This window comes from Oryctolagus cuniculus, chromosome 7, assembly GCF_051225735.1.
Source record: "Oryctolagus cuniculus isolate XC-2025 breed Fujian yellow rabbit chromosome 7, ASM5122573v1, whole genome shotgun sequence".
Lineage (NCBI taxonomy): Eukaryota > Metazoa > Chordata > Mammalia > Lagomorpha > Leporidae > Oryctolagus > Oryctolagus cuniculus.
In genome coordinates, this window is record NC_142873.1 from 140,877,613 (window position 1) to 140,900,694 (window position 23,082).

Genomic DNA, 23,082 nt, shown 5'->3' on the forward strand with positions numbered 1-23,082 from the left:
TTAAAAATTTCCATATTTATTATTTTCTTTATTTGAAAGGCAGAGAGAGACTAAGAGAGATTTCCTGTTCCCTGGTTCACTCCCCAGTTGCCCACAACTCCTGGGGCTGGGCCAGGCCAAAGCCAGGAGCCAGGAGCTCAATCTAGATCTCCTACGGGGGGAGGCAGGAACCAGCTACTCCAGCCATCACCTGCTACCTCCTAGGCTGTGCATCAGTAGAAAGCCGGAATTGGGTGTAGAACCATGACTTGAACCCAGGCAGTCCAATATGGAATGTAGGCATCCCAAGCAACGTCTTTTTTTTTTTTTTTTTTTTTTTTAAGATTACTTATTTATGAGCTGGTGCCATGGCGTAGCTGGTAAAGCTACCACCTGCGGTGCCAGCAACCCATATGGATGTTCCAGACCCAACTGCTTCACTCCTGATCCAGCTCTCTGCTGTGGCCTGGGAAGGCAGTGGAAGATAGCCCAAGTGCTTGGGCCCCTGCACCCACATGGGAGACCCAGAAGAAGCTCCTGACTTCTGGCTTTAGATCAGCACAGCTCCAGCTGTTGTGGCCATTTGAGGAGTGAACAAGCGGATAGAAGACCTCTCTCTCTCTCTCTCTTTCTCCTTTTCTCTCTGCCTCTGAATCTCTGTAACTCTGCCTTTCAAACAAATCAATAAATCTTTAAAAAAAAAAAGATTACTTATTTATTTGAAAGGCAGGGTGACGGAGAGAGAGAGAGAGCTTTCCTCTGCTGGTTCACTCTCCAAATGCCTAAAACAGCCAAGGCTAGACCAAAACCCAAAGACAGGACTCCATCCAGGTCTCCATGTGGGTGGCAGGAAACCAAGTACTTGATCCATCATATTCTACCTCCCAGATACATTCGCAGGAGACTGAGTCAGAAGCAAGAAGTAGCTGGGACTCAAGGCAGGCACTATGATTTGGGATGCAGCTTCCTCAAGTAGTGGCATCTTAACTGCTATACCAAACATCGGCCCCTCCTGCCAGGTTGTTTTTTAATTTATTGTATTTATTTGAAAGGCAGAAAGGCACAGAAATTTGCCATCCACTAGTTCATTCCTCAAATGCCCACAAAATCCAAGGATGGGCCAGACCAAAACTAGTAGATGTGAACTAAACCTGAGTCTCTGACATGGGTAGCGAGAACCCAAATACTGAGCTGTCACTCGCCACCTCCCAGGATGTGGGTTAACGGGAAGCTGGATTTGGAGCAGGGCCAGGACTCAAACTCCAGCACTGCAGTATGGGATGTGAGGATCCCGAGTGGCTTAACGGTTGCACCAAAAGCTTACCTCCCTCCTTTTGATTTTTGACCCTGGAATTTTGGTGAAACAACTGGTCAAGGATCTCTGCTGTGATCTACACAACCCGTCTCCTTCAGCCCAGGGATGGAGTGAAGGGTCTTGCACACGTCCTTTGTCCCCACACGTGGTACACATTGTCCCCGGTGCTTCACCCCCTGTACCCCAGTTGCAGCCTGCTCCTGGGGCACTTGCTTCTTCTCTTGGTTCTCTCTACAGACTGAAGGTTCCTCTGGGGCAACAGAGAAGATGAAGAAGGGGTTATCTGACTTCCTAGGGGTGATTTCAGACACTTTCGCCCCTTCGCCAGACAAAACCATCGACTGTGACGTCATCACTCTGATGGGCACACCCTCTGGCACAGCTGAACCCTATGATGGCACCAAGGTATTTACTGGCCACCTCCCCAGTGGTCTTCAGCTCCACCTGTACTCAGACCAGCAGCATATGTTCAGGCCAAAACGTGAATACATGATGTAACCTGGAGGACACCAATAAGCCAGAAGAAGATAGTTATATCCATAATTATACCTAATGATCCCACTACCCAAAAGCACCCCGATTTCTCATTGGTATATACCCTGTTTCATTTTGTTTGCAGACATAGGTAAAGACATTTTGGGTTTTGTTCTTTTTTTAACAAAAAAGGCACTTAATACATGTATTTTTGTAACCTGTTTTTTTACAAATTACAGTAAACTATTAGTGTCTTTTCCTAATCACCACCTTTTTTTTTGTCTTTACATTTTTGCAAGTGAATATAGCATCATTTATTTAGTCATTTCCCTGGTGTTGCACACCCAGATTTCTTTCATTTGGTAACCTAGTGAGGAACACTACAGAGAGCATCATTGGAGGCATGATCTTCCCCACATAAATGTCATTTAAGACTAATTTCCAGTAGAAATAAACATGCAGATGGGGTTTGTGTGTTTAGAGCACTTAAGTCAGCAAGTGTGGTAGTTGATTGAATATTTCTCTTGCATTTTATTGTCTCATCATTACTACTCCTATTTCTTGGAATTTTTTCTCCTAAATTCATAGTACAGTGTCATGTCAGTTTGGTCTTTTTTGTAGTGTTTTATCACAGTGGATTTCTATTCCAAATGTACTGATTTTTCAGCTATGTTTTTCAGCACTAGCTTTAGCACCACCACTTAGTGAATATATGAGCAAATTGTGAAAAACTTAAATGGTAAAATTTTTTTAAAGATTTATTTGAAAGTCAGAGTTATACAGAGAGAGAAGGAGAGGCAGAGAGAGGTCTTCCATCCGCTGGCTCACTCTCCAAATGGCTACAATGGCCGGAGCTGCACCAATCAAAGCCGGGAGCTTCCTCCAGGTCTCCCAGGCTGGTGCAGGAGCCCAAGGACCTGGGCCATCTTCTACTGCTCTCCCAGGCCATAGCTGAGAGCTGGATCAGAAGTGGAAAAGCCGGGACTCGAACCAGTGCCCATATGGGATGCCGGCACTGCAGGTGGCAGCTTTACCCACTATGCCACAGCACCAGCCCTGTGAGATTTTAAGTTATGACAACAGTGAATCCTCGTCAGAGCCAGTTGCTAAAGTTCTGATGCAAACAGCACATGCTTTATGCAGTTAAGATTGATAGGGAAGGAAGTGGGGCTAGTGTGGTCTAGTAGGAACACGTCATGTAGTTCACTTGGCAGATTGGCCATAAAATTAAGAAAATTTTTTTTTCTTTTATCTACTTCAAAAGTAGAGCAACAGAGATAGAGATCCCGCAGCTGCTGATTCATTCCCCAGATGCCTGCCATACCAAAGGTTGGGGCAGGCCAAAGCCAGAAGCCTGGAACTCCATCCAGGTCTCACATGTTGGTGGCAGAGGCCCAAGCATTTGGGCCATCATCTGCTGCCTCTCAGAATGCATTAGCAGCAGGAAGCTACATTAGAAACACAAGAGCGGGGACTTGAACCAGCACTGCAATGTGATATGGGATGTAGGTGTTGAAAGTGGCAGCTTAACCCACGGTACCACAATGCTTGCCCCAATAACTTCTTTTTCATTTTTTTAAACATTATTTATTTGAAAAGCAGAATAACAGGAAGAGGTACAGAGACAGAGATAGAAAGTTTCTATCCACATTCATTCCCCAAGTGCTTACAACAGCCAGGGCTGGGCCAGGCCAAAGCCAGGAGCCTGGAACTCCATCCAGGTCTTCCACACAGGTGGCTGGGACCAAGTACATAGGCCATCATCTGCTGCCTTCCCAGGCATATTATCAGTACACTGGATCATAAGTATGGAGAAGCAGAGACTTGAGCCAGCACTCCCAAGTGGGTTGCAGGTATCCCAAGCAGTGGCTTACCTACTATGGCACAATGCCTGGCCCCCTCCTACATTTGGATTAACATTTTTAAAATTTCACACAGTTCAGTAGTGTTTTATACACATAATTATTTTTAAAGATTTGTTTTATTTATGTGAAAGAGTCAAAGAAAAAAAAGATCCGTCTGCTGGTTCACTCCCCAAGTGGTTGCAGTGGCTGAAGCCGGGCCAGGCCAAAGCCAAGAGCTTCATCCGGGTCTCCCATGTGGGTGCATGGACCCACTTGCGCCATCTTTCGCTGCTTTCCCAGGTGCATTAGCAGGGAGCTGAATCAGAAGTGGAGCAGCTGAGACTCAAATCAATGCCCATATAGGATGCCAGCATTGCAGGCGGTGGCTTAACCCACTGTACCACAACACTAGCCACTATATATACAATTTTATAGCCTGCTTATACTATTTTCTTAGTCCCCAAGAGAGGCACACTGACTGAAAGATCATTTTCCTGAGAGCCCTGGTTTTGGATTCCTAACCCAGTGCCACAGTATTTATTGATAAATGCCCTGTGGATGTGGTGGGCCAGAGGGGAGGAGCTGGTTGTGGTTGTGATTGATTTACTTCATTGACAGAAAGAGGTGCTTTCTACTCCTAGCACCCCAGGATTTCTGTTGTCTCTTCTGTCTTCCCTACAGGCTCGCCTCTATAGCCTGCAGTCAGACCCAGCAACCTACTGCAATGAACCAGATGGTGAGAGGGTAGCAGTGAGGGGTGGGCTTGCAGGTAGACCAAGGGGATCTGGGCTGTCGGCCCTGTCTCTGTCCAATAGCTGAGGCTTTACCCCATTTTTAGAGGTACCAGAATGGGACTGTTGTGTGTGTCACCCTGTGGGATGTATTGATGGTCCCCTTTCCTCCCTGAACCCTATTATCTTCATCCCCCCCTTTCCCTGCGCCTGCAGAGACTTCGCTCCTCTGGTCCCCCGTCCTCTCGGCTTAGCCTCCCTTCCAGCCCTGCTGCCCTGCCTGTCTTCTCTAAAGCTCCTTTTCCTGAGCCCCTGCCATACGACAAGCCCAGTGCTAGGACAGAGATCAGAAATGAGCCGGTCCCTCAGCACGGCCGAGCCCTCCAGGTAGCTGTGAAGGGGGAGGAATAGGGACACTGAATAAAGCTGAGATAGTAGGGTGGAGTGGCTGCTTTCCCAGAAAGATGGGGGCAGTGGGAGCCCAGGGGAATGGCACCTAACGCAGCCTGGGGAGCCTAGGAAGTGAGACTCGAATCAAGGTTTCCGAGGTAAATGAGTGCACTTCTAAAAGTAAAGAAGTGGGGAGGGCTACTGAGGCCACAGCAGCAGTACATTTGAAGGTCCAGAAAGGACAGAGCCTTGCCCTTTGTAACGTCGGATTAAAGCGATGTGAGGGAGTGCCTGCAGCGAGAGCTGCTATGGAAGCCAGGTGGGGATGGCTTTGTGTGTCAGACCAAGCAGAGTGAATTTTGTCCTGGAAGGTTCTCAGTAGTGGTTGGTCCTAGACCTTTTTTAGTCACAAAGGCCTTTAAAAATTGAAAATGACAAGCCTTCTTTCCAAAACTTTCGCCTGCAGTAGGGGAAATCTTTAACCCTTTGAAGCCCATCTCTGGACTCTAGGTCCAATAGTCTTTGCGGACAGAACTATTAAAAGGTTCTGAGGCCCAAGATGGTCAGATCTTGCATTTTGGAAAGCAGCACTTGGTCAGTGTTGTGAAGAAGGAAAGAGAGGGAAAGGAAAGACAGGAGACCAGTTAAGAGGCTTGGTAGAAGTCCCCATGTCAGAGGTTAAGACCAGAGCCTAGGAAGAGCCAGGTGTGATGGAGAGGAGGATGTGCACCTGTACGCGAGCCTGAGGAAGTGGAATCTCGAGTACTGGACAAGGTAGGAGCCTGGGGTGGCCCCCAGGTTTCCAGACGCTGAGTTTGCAGCCTCTGGGTCTGGAGTGCAGCAGGGTAGTCTGGACTGCTGGCCCAGGAACCATCAGTGCAAGGTGGCTGTGGTGATGTGTGGAACTTGTAGTTTAGTAGAGATGATCTTGAGAGGAAATAGAAAGAGAGAACAGATAAGGTGAGGAAAAAGAGGAGCCCAGGAAGACTCGCAGGGAACAGTGAGAGAAGCAGAAGGAAAAGGACAGAGTGAGAAGCCAGGGGAGCAGAGGGCTCAAGAGGAAGGCCGTGGCCCCCAGGGCGGGAAGCTGTAAAGAGGTTACGTGAGAGAGGATGGGGGAGTTGCTGTGGGCTCTGGTAGCTTGCGTCCAGGGGTGACCGGATGGCAGGCAGCTGTTTGAGAGAGGTGGGATTCAGTAGCCAGGTGCAGGCACTAAACTGCCAGCAGGGGTACAGGGAAATGGAGACCAGAGCCCTTCCTGGAGACTGCTTAGGTGCCGTGCTCTAGTGATCTCACTACAGCCCCCGACCCCACCTGACCTACTTTCCCTCCCCACTCCCAACCCCCAAATCTTGAGCCAAATAACTTTGAAGAAACCCTTAAGCTTTCTTTACCGTTCAAGGCCAGGCTCAGGCATTTTCTGTAGGCCCAGTATTCTTTCCCCAGACTTAGGGAACTGACCGTCAGCATCTGTCCCTTTGCAGGGCCCCCGGAATTGTTTGACGCCTGGCTTTCCCAGTGCTGCCTGGAGGAGAAGAAGGGGGAGATCTCAGAGCTCCTTGTAGGCAGCCCCTCCATCCGGGCCCTCTACACCAAGATGGTGAGGGCCCAGCCAGCAGGACCTCAGCCAGCCCTAGGCTTGAGCTGTTGGGAGAGGGAGGGACATGCGCAGCGGAGACCCTGTACAGCCAGACCAGCCATGTCGTGAGCCAACTCCAAGTGGGAGAGGCTGATTTACCAGGCTTCTGGCATCCAGAGAATGGTGAAGAATGGAAGGGCTGCAGAGCCCAGTGGGGGTTCTGTCACCTTCCTTGGCCAAACTGGACCAGGAAAGTGGGTCTGGCCAGAACGTCAGTGGGGTGGAAGTACTCTGACGAGCCCCACAGAACTTGCTGCGTCTGAGATGCAGAGTGGCGGGGGCAGACGGGTGTTCCCGAAGTCTCACCTGCACTCCCCCTTCTTCCAGGTTCCAGCAGCTGTTTCCCACTCCGAATTCTGGCATCGGTATTTCTACAAAGTCCATCAGCTGGAGCAGGTATGCTGCTGCAGCCCAGGGGGCCCCACTCAGCCCTGGTCGGGAGCGGGCTGGATTTGGTCGAGGGGAAAAGGGGACACAGTGCCAAGAGTTCTGGGGTCTGGATCAGGGTCTAGGAAGAGGCTGCCCAACTGCTCCTGGCCTCTGCCCCTCCCCTCCAGGAGCAGGCCCGCAGGGATGCCCTGAAGCAGCGGGCAGAACAGAGCATCTCTGAAGAACCCGGCTGGGAGGAGGAAGAAGGTAAGAGGTGATGGGCAAGTGACAGGTCTTGTCTGCGAGGGGCCTGTGACCCTCGCTCTCTGAAGCCCGTAGAGACATTGTGCCCCAAGGTACAGCAGGAAATGAGGGCATTATTTATATGTGCTGAGGATGGGCGGAGCTAAGAAGGGGCTGTTGACCAAAACTGCTGGAGCTCCAGGGTTAGGTAGAGCAGTCGCTTGTATCAGTTGCAGCAGATTCCCCTGCCAGCCCGTAGGCCTGGAGAGCTTACTGGAAACCCATCCTTCCCCACCTTCTAATGAGACTGCAGGGATTGTTAACCAGCTTCCCTGCTAACGTTAATGCCCGGCCAGGTTTGCTTTAGGGAGGGAGCTGAGCATCCTCTACCTGGCAGCTCAGCCTGGAACAGCATGTGGGAGCCACCAGGAATATTTAATACTATTTTTGTTTAAGATTTATTTATTGTAAAGCAGAGTTACAAAGAGGCAGAGGCAGAGAGAGAGAGAGGTCTTCCATCTGCTGGTTCACTCCCCAAATGGCTGCAACAACCGGAGCTGGGCCAATCCAAAGCCAGGAGCCAGGAGCTTCTTCTGGGTCTCCCACACAGGTGTAGGGGCCCAAGGACTTGGACCATCTTCTATTGCTTTCCCAGGCCACAGCAGAGAGCTGGATCAGAAGTCGAGCAGCCAGGACTCAAACTGGCGCCCATATGGAATGCCGGCACTGCAGACAGCAACTTTTCCTGCTCTGCCACAGTGCTGGCCCCTATTACTGTTTTGTTTTTGTTTTTGTTTTTGTTTTTGTTTTTGTTTTTTTAAGATTTATTTGAAAGAATTGCAAAGAAAGAGAGAGAAACAGAGATCTTCCAGCTGCTGGTTCACTCCTGAGAGGGCCACAACTGCCAGGGCTGGGCCAGGCCAAAGCCAGGAGCCAGAAGCTTAATCCTGGTGTCCCACATGGGTAGCAGGGACCCAAACACTTTGGCCATTGTCCACTGCTTTTCTCAGGCCATTAGCAGGGAGCTGGATTTGAAGTGGAGCAGCTGGGACACAAACCAGCATCCTTGTGGATGCCTGTATCAGCATTGTAGACAGCAGATTTGCGTGCTGAGCCACAACGCTGGCCCTGGAAGGTCTAATATTATTAACACATGGATTAAGTGCAAAGAGCTGATTTGTATAGTCCTTGCCACAACTCAGTTGTTCCTCTTAGGAAAGAGGTAGGCAAGTTAAAATCAAATGGCTTGCCCAGTCCTACACACAGAATGTATCAGGGCCTGGCCTGAACCCTAACCTGACGCACTTTCCACATTTGGCTCTCTTGTCTGTTTTACTGTGGTGAGCTGAGTTGCTGGAAACCTGCCATGTCTTTGGCCCATGGGCAGGCAGGAATCTGGCTAACAGGGAGTGTCTGCAGGAGAACCGTGATGGGCAGGGGTTTAGGAAAATGGCGCTGTTTAGTTCTGGTCAGAGTAAACTTTGGAGGGAGCTCCAGGATTGTCTTGGGCCAGCCAGTGTTCACTGTCCTCTCTTCCCCTACTTCTCTCTCTCTGCAGAGGAGCTTGTGGGCATTTCACCCACATCTCTAAAAGAGGCAAAGATCCCTGTGGCCAAAACTTCCACATACCCAGAAGGAGGACCTGGCCTCCAGAGCCCATGTGAAGAGTCTCAGGTGACCCCAGCGGAGCCCCCAGCAGAGGTGACTCCATCAGAGAGCAGTGAGAGCATCTCTCTCGTGACACAGATTGTCAGCTCTGTCACTGCACCCGAGGCACCAGACCCGCCCAAGGACCTGTCCCAAAAGCTGCTGGAAGCATCCTTGGAGGACCAGAGCCTGGCTGAGGATATGGGCGAGACTGGACCCCCGCCCCCAGCTCCCTCCAAGCCTCTAGCCCCTGCTGGCCGCCCCAGTGGCACAGAGCCCAGGCCTCCAGCCAGAGTAGAGACTCTGAGGGAGGAGGGGCCTACAGACTTACGGGTGTTTGAGCTGAACTCGGACAGCGGGAAGTCTACACCCTCCAACAATGGGAAGAAAGGTAGGTCTGGAGGCCCAAGCCCAGGGGGTTGTATGGACGAAGGACGGCATGAGAGTTGCCACCTCACGGGGCAGCCGTGTCTTGTTCCTTGTTGAGCTCATTTGTGATGATGACGATGGCATCTGTTCTGTATTTCATCAGTTCTGATTTGCACATATTGTCTGAAAGTTTACATCTTTCAATTATTAGGGTCTTAGAGTCAATGAATTAAGATTGATGCTGGGCCCCATGCTAAATATGTTAGATGACATTTTCTCATTTAACATCTCACACCCAGTGAGGCGTAATTGTTCTCATTTTTCTGGTGATAAAAATGAGGCCCAAGCATGTTAAGTAACTTGCTCAAAGCCCACATTCAGACGCAGCCCGTCTGACCCCAAGCCTATGTCCAACGACTGCGCTGTGCCAGTTTCTATCCTCTTGGACAATTCTATCTTACCCTGCCTTGGGAATCCCCAGACAGTGCTGTCAAGGGTACTCTGTGGAACCCAAGAAAGTTGTTCAGCTTCCCTAAGCCTTCATTAGTTATTAGGAAATGTGTAAACAGAACTGGCACAGTGTAAGGACTACAGTGAACACCAGGGAACTTACAGTAACCCAGTGTTGATCATAAAGCTTCAGTGTCTTATCTGCACAGTGGGATTTTAGACAGGAGAATCTCTGAGTTTATGTCAAAGGACACCGGCTCCAGCCCCAGGAATCAAGACAAGAATAGTTTCACCTTCCCCCTGGCCGCCCCCTCTTTTTTTTTTTTTTTTTTTCTTCCAGATTTATTTATTTGAAAGCCACAGTTACAGGGAGACAGAGACAGAGAGATCTTCCATCCACTGGTTCACTCCCCAGATGGCTGCCATGGTCAGGACTGGGCCAGGCAGAAGCCAGGAGCTTTATCCAGGTGCCCCGTGTAGGTGGCAGGGACCCAAACACATGAGCCATCTTTGGCTGCTTTCCCAGGCCATTAACAGGGAGCTGGATCAGAAGTGAAGCAGCCTGGACACGAACTGGCACCCATATGGGATGCCAGCATTGCAGGCAATGGCTTTGCCTGTTACACCACAGCGTGAGCCCCGGGATAGCCTGTTTTGGACCATCCAGAATCCCCTCTAGCATTAGCTGATGATCAGCAAAACCTCCCCTCACCACTTCACACACACACATCTGTCACTGCTAACACTCGGTCCCAGTCACAGCCACAAAGCTTGCCCAGCTGGTGAGGCCTGTTCTGTTGCACAGTGAGGGAAGTGGGCCCCACTGCAGCCCTGCCCTGCTCCCTGGTGGAAGCTGGCATTTCCAGTATCCACCACAGAGCTCTCCTCCTGACTCTGAGTCAGTGAAGTCATCCATTGGCTCTCTCCTGCTCTTTATGAGACACTGAGTGGGGAGGGGCAGGAGCAGCAGTCTTTGTGAGGAAGCATGAGCAGCATGTGGCAGGCCTGGTACCAGAGGCGTTCAGAGAAAGAAGGGCTCTCTGGGCATCGGCAGGTGTCTCACTGAGGAGACAGGCATTGTATAGGAGAGTTGGAGAGTTTGGGGCAGGTATGGGGGAGAGGCAGGCCAGGCTGAGCAGGCCTGCGGAGTCCAGATAGTGGAGGGCATGGGACACGCTAAAGCCTCCTTTTCTATATTGTCTCCCAGGAGAGAGCAGGGTTGGGGGGGTCGACTCATAGAACAGAAGGACTTAGATCTTAAGCTGGCTCCCAGAGGTTGGACTTGGTGCTGTAAAGCAGCAGAGCACAGAGGCTAAGGGCTCGAGTCGGGCTCTGCAGTCACACCGTTCTGAGTTCAAATCCCGACTTTCCACCTAAGCTGCGTAGCTCTATGAGTTCCTGATCTTCTCTGAGCCTCTCTTTACTCTTCTGTGCCTTCATGGTAGATTCTTAGGGAAGAAATTTGAGCAGAGCTTTGGGGAAATTGTGATCAAAATTCTCTGAGCACATTCTGTTTGTCCAGATCTGGGCTAAGCACTTGATATGCATGTCACTGAGTCCTCACAAAAGCCCTGTGACATCTGTGCCATTTCCCATGTTTCTACTGGGAGGAAGCTGAGTTCAATCACTCACCCAATAAACATTAAGAAAAGTGTGAAATCGTCCCATAGGGCGGAGGAAGACTAGGTGATATGCCTGACAGGTGTGGTGGGGTTGCTGGGTAGGTAGTACTCATCAGGGCCCCATGGAGGTAGTGGTCAGGGGTTTTAACTGAGACCAGTCATCCCTTCTGTCCTTTGGCCCAGCCACATTTGGTTGCTCAGGTGCAGGCATAGAGCAGAATGGGGACTTGAATTTACTGGGTTCAGATTTAGCCAGGTGAAATGAGTGGAAGAAAAGATCACCCAAAGATGTGAAAAAAGGGGATCAGGATGATGGCTGGGTAAGGGAAGAAGTGAGGGACAGAGAAACAGCTCAAGGGTTAAAGAATGAAGGGTTCCATTTGGAAGTGGGCTACAATGAGGGTGATCAGGAAAATTAACAGTGGAGACTGGATGAAATTGCAGTGATGGGGGAGGTGTGGTACAAGCCGTTAACCACTCTGCATCCTGCCTCTGATACACTCCGGCTTGTGGCCAGGGGGGTGGTGGGTACAGAGTAGGGAACCCACCAGAGGCAACAACAGTCAGGCAGATTGCTGGGAGCCAGGGTCTTAGACTATATTTGGACAGTGGAAACAGTAGAGGCAGTGAATCCTTTTTTTATTTTTTATAAATTATTTATTTATTTTTATTCATGTGAAAGCCAGAGAGGCAAGATCTTCCATCTGCATCAGAACCAGACCAAAGCCAGGAGCCCAAAACTCCATCCAGGTCTCACACATGGGTGGCAAGGACCCAAGTACTTGAACCATCACCTGCTGCCTCCCAGGGTGCACCTTAGCCCGAAGCTGGAATGGGAAATGGAGCTGGGATTCAAACCCAGGCACTCCAGGGTGGGGTGCAGGAGTCCCAGGCAGCGTCTAACTGCTGTGCCAAACGCCTGCCCCAAGGGATTGGATCTTAAAAAGGAAGAACAGAAGTTTGAGACAGTGGCTACTTTTCCCTCTGAAGTTCACGTCGTAGAATCACAAGAGGCTTGATCTCTGGGAGCAGCAGGGTTCATGGGCTTCCCAAAGAATCAAGGTGATCCCTTTCATTGCAAGGCTGCTTCCTACCTGTGTTTTGTCTCGGGTTCTGTCTGATCTTCCAGACTGGAATTACCCTGCTCAGCTGTTGTCAGCGGGGGCAGAGGATAGGAGCCTTGGGCTAGTCTGTGGGCTGTGCACTGGGGCCCTGGGTTCAAAGCCCTGCTTGGCCACAGTGTAGAGTGCTTTTGCCTCCTTTTCTTTCTTTCTCTTTCTTTCTTTCTGTCTTTCTGTCTTTTTAAGATTTATTTATTTATTTGAAAGTCAGAGTTACACAGAGAGAGAAGGAAAAATAAGAGAGGGCTTCCATCCACTGGTTCACTCCTCAATTGGCTGCAACAGCCAGAGCTGTGCTGATCTGAAGGCAGGAGCCAGAAGCTTTTTCCAGGTCTCCCACACGGGTGCAGGGGCCCAAGGACTTGGGCCATCTTCTACTGCCTTCCCAGGCCATAGCAGAGAGCTGGATCAGAAGTGGAGCTGCCGGGACTCGAACCGGTGACCATATGGGATGCCGGCACTGCAGGTGGCACCTTTACCTGCTACACCACAGCGCCAGCCCCTTACCTCCTTTTCTGGTCTGGGGAAGCAGTCAATTAGACAGAATGAGCTGTTGAGTGACAGCACTGTGAGGTTTATAATCACCTGTAATCTCTCATTTCTTCAAAACAAAACAAAAACTGTCAGAGTCCATGATAAAATCTTAAATTGTTGCATAGGTCGTGTCTCTGCCACATGTGCAGTGTCACAGAGATCTAGCTCTCTCCTTGTATGGCAGGACAAGATAATGTGAAGAGGCCAATGGCAGGTGGAGCCAGAGTCACATCCCGCTGCCTGTGGAAGCCTCCATTTCCTCATCTGTAAACTGGACTGTTGATACCATCCCAGAGAGTAGATGTGAAATGCTCCAGAGATGTTAGCTGAGGTCTGTTTTCGGTGGCTGGAAGGGTCTGCCCTAGCACTGAGGCCTGAAGAGAACTTTCAAATCCTGAGAGGTTCAGGAAAGCCGTGAGGCCACAGCCACAGCCCAGAGGGAGCAGGCAGCCAAGAGTGCAGCCTCTTACCCACAGGAGGCCAACACTGACATCTACCTGGATGCGTGCCGCAAAGGATCCTGAAGACACAGAGGAGCTGGAGTGCAGGGCCAGAGGAACTAGGCTTTGGCTGCAGATACACTGACTTGCTGTGGAACCGTGGACACAATTATTTAACTCCAACTTGAGGCCTTTGAGAGAAACATGGCTCCATTTATTAAATATCTGCTATGTATGGATGTGGCAGGCACTTTATATTCATGCCTCTAATTGTGACACTCTGTTTCTCAAACCATGGGCCTTAGTGCACAGAATCACTGGGTACCTGTTGATAATGCAGAGGAACAAGCCACCTCTTACCCCTGCTAAATCTCAGTTTGGGGGAAGGAGAGAGCAGTGCAGGGACCTGCATTCTAGTAAGCTCCTCTCGTAGTTCTTTACAAAGAGGGTCATTTCATCTGTTTTTTTAATAGACTAAAGCCTAGAGTAATTTGCCCAAGACTATACGATAGTAAGGTAAGGGAGTAGGTATACCAGCTCCAGAGAATGTGCGCTTACCAGGCAGCTGGTGGTTAGCTGTGGTGAGGAGGAAATCACAGTGTAAGACTCTGTACATGGACTTTAGGGGGCAGATGTTGGAGTCTGGGCAGGTGGTGAGCAGAAGAAACAGGGCCTTATGGATCATGGCATTCAAGGGCTTTCTTAAAAAATAATAATAGTAATTTATATCAAAGGCAGAGTGACACAGAGGGAGAGACAGAGAAAGAGATTTTCCATTTGCTGGTTCATTCCCCAAATGCCCACAATAGTCTGGTCAAAGCCAAGAGCTAGGAACTCCATCTGGGTTTCCCACATGGGTGGCAGGGACCCATATACTCGGACCATCATCTTCCCAGGCACATTAGCAGGAAGCTGGATCGGAAGCTACTTGAACCAACTGTCCAATATGGGATGCAAATGCCCTAAGCAGCAGCTTAACTTGCTATACCACAACATTCACCCCAGGGCCCACTCTTTAAAAAGTTGCTTTAAAGCATATTGGTAGGGACTGGCATTGTGGTGTAGTAGATAAAGCCGCTGCCTGCAATGCCAACATCCAGTATGGACACCGGTTCAAGCCCCAATGACTTCCAATCCAGTTCCCTGCTAATGTGCCTGGGAAAGCAGTGGAGGATGGCCCAAGTGTTTGGGCCCCTGTACCAGTGTGGGAGACCCAGAAGAGACACTTGGCTTTGGCGTGGCATTGGGGAGTGAACCAGCAGATGGAAGATCTCTCGTTCTGTCCTCTCTGACTTTCTTTTTTCTTTTTTTTTATATATATATATATATTTTTTTTTTTTTTTGACAGGCAGAGTGGACAGTGAGAGAGAGAGACAGAGAGAAAGGTCTTCCTTTGCCGTTGGTTCACCCTCCAATGGCCGCCGCGGCCAGCGCGCTGCGGCCGGCGCACCGCGCCTATCCGATGGCAGGAGCCAGGTGCTTTTCCTGGTCTCCCATGAGGTGCAGGGCCCAAGCACCTGGGCCATCCTCCACTGCACTCCCGGGCCACAGCAGAGGGCTGGCCTGGAAGAGGGGCAACCGGGACAGAATCCGGCGCCCCGACCGGGACTAGAACCCGGTGTGCCGGCGCCGCTAGGCGGAGGATTAGCCTAGTGAGCCGCGGCGCCGGCCATGTCCTCTCTGAATTTCAAATAAATAAAATAAAATATTAAAAAAAAAAAGGATAATTATAGACAGTGGTTAAGATACTGCTTGGAATACCCACATCCTGTATTGGAGTACCTAGATTTGAATTTCAGCCCTGCTTCTAATTTCAGCTTCCTATTGATGTGCCCTCTGGATAACAGCAGATGGTGGCTCAAGAACTTGGGTCTCTGACACCTACCTGGGGACCTGCATGGAGTTCCTGACTCCTGGCTTCAGCCTGACCCAGTGTTGGCTGTGCTGAGCTTTTGGGGTTGAACCAATGGATGGAAGATATGTCTGTTTCTTTCCCTCTGCTTTAAAAACAAACAAAAAATTTAGTGGAAAGATAAGTTTGGAAACAAACAAAACTATTAAAGCAATATGTGATTATTTTAAGAGAAGAAAACACCAAGAAAAATCACTCCATGACCTCATTATGTACAGATAACTTTGGCTGGTCAGTTTGGGATATCTTGTTCATCTTTTCTGCATGTATAGATACATCTATGACCATTTTCTAAAATTTTATTTGAAAGAGAAACAGAGAGCTGCCACCTGTTGATTTAACTCTCCAAATGCCCTCGACAGCCAGGGCTGCACCAGGCCGAAATCAGGAGCCAAGGAGCTTTGTCTTGGACTCCCGCATGGGTTCAGGGCCCCAGGGACTTGAGTCATCTTCTGCTTCTTTCCCAGGTGCATTAGCAGGGAGGAGGATCAGAAGTGGAGGAGCCACGACTTGAACTGGTGCCCGTATGGGATGCCGGCACTGCAGGCAGTGGATTAACCCACTACACCACAGTGCCAGCCCCTACTTGGGCCATCTTCTGCTTTCCTTGATCCAGCAAGGAGCTGGATCAGAAGTAGAGCAGCTGGAACGCAAACCAGCGCTTGCATGGGATGCTGGCCTTGCAGGCAGCGGCTTACTCCACTATGCCACAACGCCGAACCGCTCTGCCCGCCCCAGCAGTTTCTTCACTGTGCCAAATGCCTACTTCTTTTTTTTTTTTTTTCAATGATTTTATTTCCATTTTCCACAAGCTTTTTTTTATTTTTTAATTTATTTGACAGAGTTACAGACAGTGAAAGGGAGAGACAGAGAAAGGTCTTCCTCCTGTTGGTTCACTCCCCAAATCAAATGGCCGCCATGGCCAGCACTGTGCCAATCCGAAGCCAGGAGCCAGGTGCTTCCTCCTGGTCTCCCATGTGGGTGCAGGGCCCCAGCACTTGGGCCATCCTCCACTGCACTCCAGGGCCACAGCAGAGAGCTGGCCTGGAAGAGGAGCAACTGGCGCCCATATGGGATGCTGGTGCCGCGGGCAGAGGATTAACAAGTGAGCCACAGCGCAGGCCCCATGCCTACTCCTATGAGTATATTTTTATTTATTAGAGAGAGAGAGAACTCATATCTGCTTGTTCATTCCTCAGATATTCAGAACTACTGGGGAGCCAAAGCTGAGAGCCAGGAACTCATCCAGGTCTCCCATGCAGTGCAGGAACCCAGTTAGTTGACCGTCACTGCTGCATCCCAGAGTCTGCATTAGCAGGAAGCTGGAATCAGGAGCTGGAGCTGGGACTGCAACCTGCGCATTCCAGAATGGGACGGGAGTGTCCCAACAGTGTCCCAACGGCTATGCTGAGCACCTGCCACTGAGCATTTTTTCAACGTTTATTTAAATTTTTTTTTTTTTTTTTTTTTTGACAGAGTGGACAGTGAGAGAGAGAGACAGAGAGAAAGGTTTTCCTTTTGCCGTTGGTTCACCCTCCAGTGGCCACCGCAGCTGGCACGCTGCGGCCGGTGCACCACACTGATCCGATGGCAGGAGCCAGGTGCTTTTCCTGGTCTCCCATGGGGTGCAGGGCCCAAGCACTTGGGCCATCCTCCACTGCACTCCCTGGCCACAGCAGAGAGCTGGACTGGAAGAGGGGCAACCGGGACAGAATCCGGCGCCCCGACCGGGACTAGAACCCGGTGTGCCGGCGCCGCAAGGTGGAGGATTAGCCTAGTGAGCCGCGGCGCCAGCCTACTTTTTAAAAAAAATTTTTTATTTGAAAAGGCAGAGAGACAAGGAGATCTGCCATGCAATGGTTCATTCCCCCAAATGCCAGCTACAGCCATGGCTAGAACAGGCTGAAGCCAGGAGCCTGGAACCCTATCCAGGTCTTCCACATGGGTGGCAGGGGCTCAGGCCTCTGAGCCATCATCCGCTGCCTCCTAGGACGTATTAGCAGGAAGCTGGATTGCAAGTGGAATAGCTGGAACTTGAACAAGCACTCCAGTATGGATACAAGCGTACCAAGGGGCTTCTTAACTGCTGTCCCACATGCCCAGGCCTGTACATATTTTAAAGGAACTGCTTCTTCTTGGTAACAGCTTTCATATTTAACATTTTTAATATTGCCTCTAAAAAGTCTTACCCAAACTGGAATGTTTAGAGCAGAGTTTGTCATACTCTAGCAGACGTCAGAATCCCGTAGAGCGGGGATCGCTGGAATTTTTCCATTACACAGTCAGACTGTAAATATTGTTGGCTTTTGGGGCCTTATAGTTTCCATCAAAGCTATTGAACTTTTATTATTATTATTTATTCGAAAGTCAGAGTTACACAGCGAGAAAAGGAGAGGCAGAGAGAGAGAGGTCTTCTATCCACTGTTTCACGCCCCCAAATGGCTGCAACGGCCAGCACTGGGCCTATCCAGAGCCAGGAGCTTCTTCTGGGTCTCCCACGTGAGGGCAGGGGCCCAAGCACTTGGGCCATCTGCTACTGCTTTCCCAGGCCATAGCAGAGAGCTGGATTGGAAGTAGAGCAGCCAGGACTTGAACCGGTGTCCATATGGGATGCCAGCACTGCAGGCTTTACCCACTATGCCACAGTGCTGGCCCTGAAACTATTAACTTTGGTAGCATGAGAGCAGCCACAGACAAGATGCAAGCAAGCAGACGTGGCTGAATTCCAAACATTTATGTTAAAAACAGGTGGTAGGCTGGGGCCAGCACCATGGCTCACTTGGTTAATCCTCTGCCTGCGGCACCGGCATCCCATATGGGCACCAGTTCTAGTCCCGGTTGCTCCTCTTCCAGTCCAGCTCTCTGCTGTGGCCCAGGAGTGCAGTGGAGGATGGCCCAAGTACTTGGGCCCTGCACCTGCATGGGAGATCAGGAGGAAGCACCTGGCTCCTGGCTTTGGATCTGCATAGCTCCGGCTGTGGCGGCCATCTGGGTTGTGAACCAATGGAACGAAGACCTTTCTCTCTCTCTCTCTCTCACTAACTCTATCTGTTTAAAAAAAACAAAAACAAAACAAAAAAAAAAAAAAAAAAAACAGGTCATAGGCTGGATTTGCTCCGTGGACCAAATTTGCTGCCTCTTGATTTAGAGCAAGAAGCCACAGGTGTTTACTGAGTGCCAGCTATGTGTTCTAGGCACCTGGAACGCACATGAAAACAAAGATCCTTGCCCCCATGGAGCTCACATTCTAGCTTCTCTATTACTAGGCAATAAGCATATTGAGTCTGACTATGTAATATGTTAGTGAGTGATAAATACAATGGAAAAAACAGCAGAATGAGGGGGCTGGATTGCAATTTGAAACAGGAGAGGGGCAGGCGTTGTGTCACAGTGTGTTAAGCCACCATTTGGGTCTGCATCCATACCATTGTGTGCTACTAAACACTTTTTTTTTTTTTTAAGATTTATTTTTATTTATTTGGAAGGCCGAGTTAGAGAGGGAGAGATTGGGGAGGAGGTAGATCTTCCATCCACTGGTTCACTCCCCAAATGGCCGGGGCTGGACCAGGCTGAAGCCAGGAGCCAGGAGCTTCATCCAGCTCTCCTTCATGGGTGCAGGGGCCCAAGCGCTTGGGCCATCCTCCACTGCTTTACCAGGTGCATTAGCAGGGACTCAAACTGGTGAACATATGGGATGCCAGCATTGCAAGCAGCAGCTTAATCTGCTGCCCCACATTCGCCGGTCCCTGCTCCACTTCTGATCCAGCTTCCTGCTAATAATGTGCCTGGTAAGGCAGCAACAGATGGCCCAAGTACTTGGGAGACCCAGATGGAGTTTTTGGCTCCTGGCTTTGGTCTGGCTCAGCCCCAGCTGTTGCAGGCATTTGGAGAGTGAAACAATGGATGAAAGATACCTATCTGTGTGTGTCTCTCTCTTTTTCTCTCTGCCTCGCCCCGCCCCCCACTTCCTCTTCCTCCCTTTCTGTCATTCTTCCTTTTGAATAAATAAAATAAGACATGGGCAGGCATTTGGCCTAGTGTTTAGTTAAGACGCCTGTTAGGATGCCCGAGTCCCACATCAGAATACTTGTGTTTGGCCCCAGCTCAGACTCCTGGCTCCAGCTTCCTCCTAATATAGTTGGTTTCGCGTCGCCCATGTTGGAGGTATGGATTGAGTTCCTGGCAGGAGCCATGGAGCTTTGCTCTCCTTGGCCGTTGAAGGCATTAAGGAAGTGAATGAACAAATGGGAGAGAATGGGAGAGCTTGCACACATGCTCTCTCTTTCTCTCTTTACCTCTTAACTGGGTAAAAGTGTGAAAATAAAATAGTATAGTGAGAGGAGGGCACATCTCCATGGTGAGATTTGAGCAACGCCATGAGGGAGAGAGGACGTTAGTCTTGTGGACGTCAGAGATCCTGCTGCGGGGGAAGAGCCCGTGCAAAGGCCCTGGGGTGGGAATGTGCCTGGTGTGTTCCGGGAGGAGCAGGCTCTGCGTGGGTGGGAGGGAGGGGGTGGGGAGACGGAGGTCCATGGTGTATTTCTTCAACACAGAGTTTTGTAGCTCCTTGGCAGCGTCTGGGCCAAAATGCTTCTCTACTCTTTAGTAACCTGTTACTTCTCAATTAATATCGTAAGACTGTTTTGCCATGGGCATCAAGATTTTCCACAGCCTAGCCTATAAAAATCACAGAATGTTCCATCAAGTACTATGCCATTTATTTACTTTTCCAATTCCTGTGAGGAAGGTTGTTTCTCAGTTCTCGTCAGTGTTACAGCACTACAGTGAACATCCTTCTGACTAAATTTGTAACTGAATCCAGGATTCCTCCTTGGGATAGGTTCCTAAAAGTAGGATGGCTGGGCCAGAATGGAAGCAAACGGGTATCTGTCAGGCCCTTTAAAGATTGCCTTCAGACCCAGCCACGGCCTCTGCAGTGTCCCTCCCTTGCCCCCCGCCGTCTCTCACGCTGTGGCTCATGGTTCCAGGCTCCAGCACTGACATCAGTGAGGACTGGGAGAAGGACTTTGACCTGGACATGACTGAAGAAGAAGTACAGATGGCACTTTCCAAGATGGATGCCTCCGGTGAGGTGAGTGGACCTGGGTGGCTGCAGGCAAGCAAGCCTGGGGACGCGAGGTCTGAGAAGGCTCCTCCCCAAGCCCCGCTCTCCCCTCGGGGCGGTCACTGCCCTCTCAGCCCACAACAGTTGTCATCACGAGGCTCTGCCCCTCCTGAGTTCTAGAGCAGATGGGTAGGAGAGTTCTTGACCTCAGCTCAGCACCAAGGGAACTACTTAAAAAACACAGATGCTGACCCTACCCCAGACCTCTGACCCAGGGTGCCGAGAGTGGGGCTGAGCTTGGAGACAAAAGACCACTGTGCTCAGAGGCAGTCGTGAGCCCGTTTCCTCCTGGAAAACATGGCATTGACGCTGGTAAGACCTGGCGTGCGAGCTGGAATGGAGCAGTGCCTGGGACGGGTGGCCCTCGGCAGACTAAGTGATAAACAGCACAGAAGCCATTCGAGGCGCTGAGTCAGGCCTCGTCACCCTTCCTGTTCAGTGCCTTCCAGAATCGAGGGGTCATTGTGAGGGAGAGGCTGGGACAGCCCCGAGAGGACGGCGCTGAGGCGCCACCTGATTCAAGGCCGCATTGCTTCCATTGTCACAGGAACAGCACGATTCCCTCCACCATGGCACTCCCACACCTGCTGTAGAGAGGTGGACAGATCAGAAAGACATGTGAAAGGCCTTGGTTTTCATACAGGGAACTGAAGCCTTGGCATGGGGCAGAGTGTGTGTGTGTGTGTGTGTGTGTGTGTGTGTGGTGATCGACTCAGTAATACCTTGTGCCTGTGATCTCACCGTGCCCTAGGCAGAGAAGGCTCCGGTGCTCCGTCATGCCTCGGGCTCGCTGGCTTTTTGTGGCTTTACCAGCCCCCTTTAAAATCTGATGAGCCGTGTTCCTGAGCAGCCGTTCTGTATCCCGTCATACGGGCTGGACGGTGGGCAGTGGGCAGCTGCCAGCAGGCCAAGAGTAATTTACAAGGCAAGGGGAAGGTTCTTGGGGAGATTTGAGGTGAGAATTAGGGTGCTGGAGTCGTGGGTGAAGACCTTGGGAGGACTGGCAGCGCTGCCACCCTGGGTTGTCGCCGCTGTGTCACTCTCAAGTCCTCTGCTCCCAGAGCCACAGCCTCGTCTGCCCGGCAGGAGGCAGGTTCTCCTTCAGGGCCGGGCTGACCTGGTTCCTGCAGACAGGGCATCCTTTGTGGCGCCCGGTGCTGCTTAGCAGAGCATTTCCCCAGGTGTGCGACAGCCAGAGCAGCAGGTCACGCCTCAGGCAGGGGCAGCTCGGCTCCCCAGATGCACTCCTCAAGACGAGGGGAGTCCTCTCGCAGCAGGGCGGGGGTGGGGAACAGCTGTGCGCAGCCAAGGGTGGGTCCAGGCCTGCCTCAGAGGAGTAAGCATGTGTTTGTGCTCTCCATTATCCCCCTCCCCGTTTGCAGCTGGAAGATGCAGAGTGGGAGGACTGGGAGTGAGGGGAGCCCCAGCAAGCAGCTCCCCCTCCCACGGCACCTCCTGCCTCCCTCGCTCGCTCAGCCCAGCCCTGGAAGACACTGACTCCCGTGTCAGTTCCCAAATTGGCCTCTACGAACCAGAGCTCTGGGCACAGATTCTGGGCGGCTCCCTCCTGGCCCTTTCGGCCTGTGTGTACACCGGGGAAGAGGCTCTCTAACTCCCAGCCAGGAACTCCGACTTGTGCCAACTATGGGATGAGCTAAGCGGGAAGAAGGCCACACGCCTCACTGGAGAGCCTGCCGTTTTCTGCCCAGCATGCACTGTTCCTGGGGGCGCCTGCTGGGAAGGCCTACGGGAAAGCTCTAGCCCTTCGGCCTGTGTAGACAGAAGCTACACCGCCAGTCCCTTGGAGGAAGCCAAGACAACACACGCTGTCACCCATAAACAGGCAAGGAAGGCTGTGGCACCTGTCCCTTGGCTGAACAAGGGACGGTGAGCACATGTTGGTCCCTGTCCCAGAGGGTGAGGTACTCATCCCTGGGAAATGTGCCTCTTTGGCATCTCCCCTCCGAGGCATTTTCCATTCCTGGAAAGATCCTTTGGGGTTCAGACCTAGAGACCAAACCTTGACCCACCTGCTACCTTTCCTCCCGCCTGCTCTGGGATGTCCGCATCCCTTCCCCAGGGCTTTGTCATCCAGTGCACCCAAGTCCTTAGCCCAGCTGTGCCGCCTGCAGGAGTCCACTCTTGCATTTCATCCCCTCCGCAAGAAGGGAGGGGACACTTCAGGCCCTTCTGTGCGTCGCCTGACAGGATACCTTGTCCAACCAGCTACCACTCTCCTGTAGCTTAGGACCCAAGCCAGCTGCCAGCGGTACAGAGCAGTGATCAAAGGCGAGTGCTTAAAACTCGGGTGCAGCCCAGCTTGTCTGCCTCCTGCCTCCAGCTGCTTGAACGGATAGCCGGGCGGGAGCTGGAGGCTCTCATCTGGCTTCTGCAAAAGTTCTTCTTCCTGAAGCCGGTCGCAGCCTGGTGGCTGTCGGCTGCACCTCTCGGGGGAGCGGGGGGCTGCAGGAATTCCTGGAGACCCTGGTGCTTCATGATGCTGCTCTGCTGGGTTTGTACAGTCTGGTGCGTTCGCCGGGGATGGAATGGGACGGCGGCCGGGGCGGCCGGGGGGTGGGCGCCAGCTTCAGACCTCCCGTGATGGTGGGAGGGAAAGGATGCTGAGTCTTTTTCTGATGGGGTAGGGTTTTCTCTTTGTAATTACTTCTCTAGTGTAATTAACTTTTTGGTTGTTTGTGCAATATTATATATTTTAAATTATAATGCATCTCCCCAGAGTATTTTTTAGCTGGGAAAAAAGGTCAAAATGCACACACACACACACACACACACAACAGGAAAGAAAAAAAAGATTCTAACAGCTGGTTTGTAATTAAAAAAGAAAGAAAAGAGAACTTTGTCCAGCACCTTTTACAGA

At 51.0% G+C, this 23,082-nt stretch overlaps 1 protein-coding gene across 5 annotated transcripts in view; it reads left to right on the plus strand.

The window, feature by feature from the left end:
• BSDC1 (BSD domain containing 1) overlaps positions 1-23,082 on the plus strand; it is a 31,564-nt gene that overhangs the window by 7,219 nt on the left and 1,263 nt on the right. For 3 of the 5 annotated variants that reach the window (XM_089301079.1, XM_089301081.1, XM_089301082.1), the window contains exons 4-10: positions 1,532-1,699; positions 4,294-4,348; positions 6,218-6,333; positions 6,700-6,768; positions 6,930-7,008; positions 8,543-9,022; positions 20,068-20,171. In XM_089301079.1, coding sequence (XP_089157205.1) covers positions 1,532-1,699; positions 4,294-4,348; positions 6,218-6,333; positions 6,700-6,768; positions 6,930-7,008; positions 8,543-9,022; positions 20,068-20,171 — 1,071 coding nt within the window. Of the gene's footprint in view, positions 1-1,531; positions 1,700-4,293; positions 4,349-6,217; positions 6,334-6,699; positions 6,769-6,929; positions 7,009-8,542; positions 9,023-20,067; positions 20,172-21,586; positions 22,929-23,082 lie in introns of those variants that run through there. The other 2 variants (XM_089301080.1, XM_002720710.6) reach the window with 1 other exon arrangement.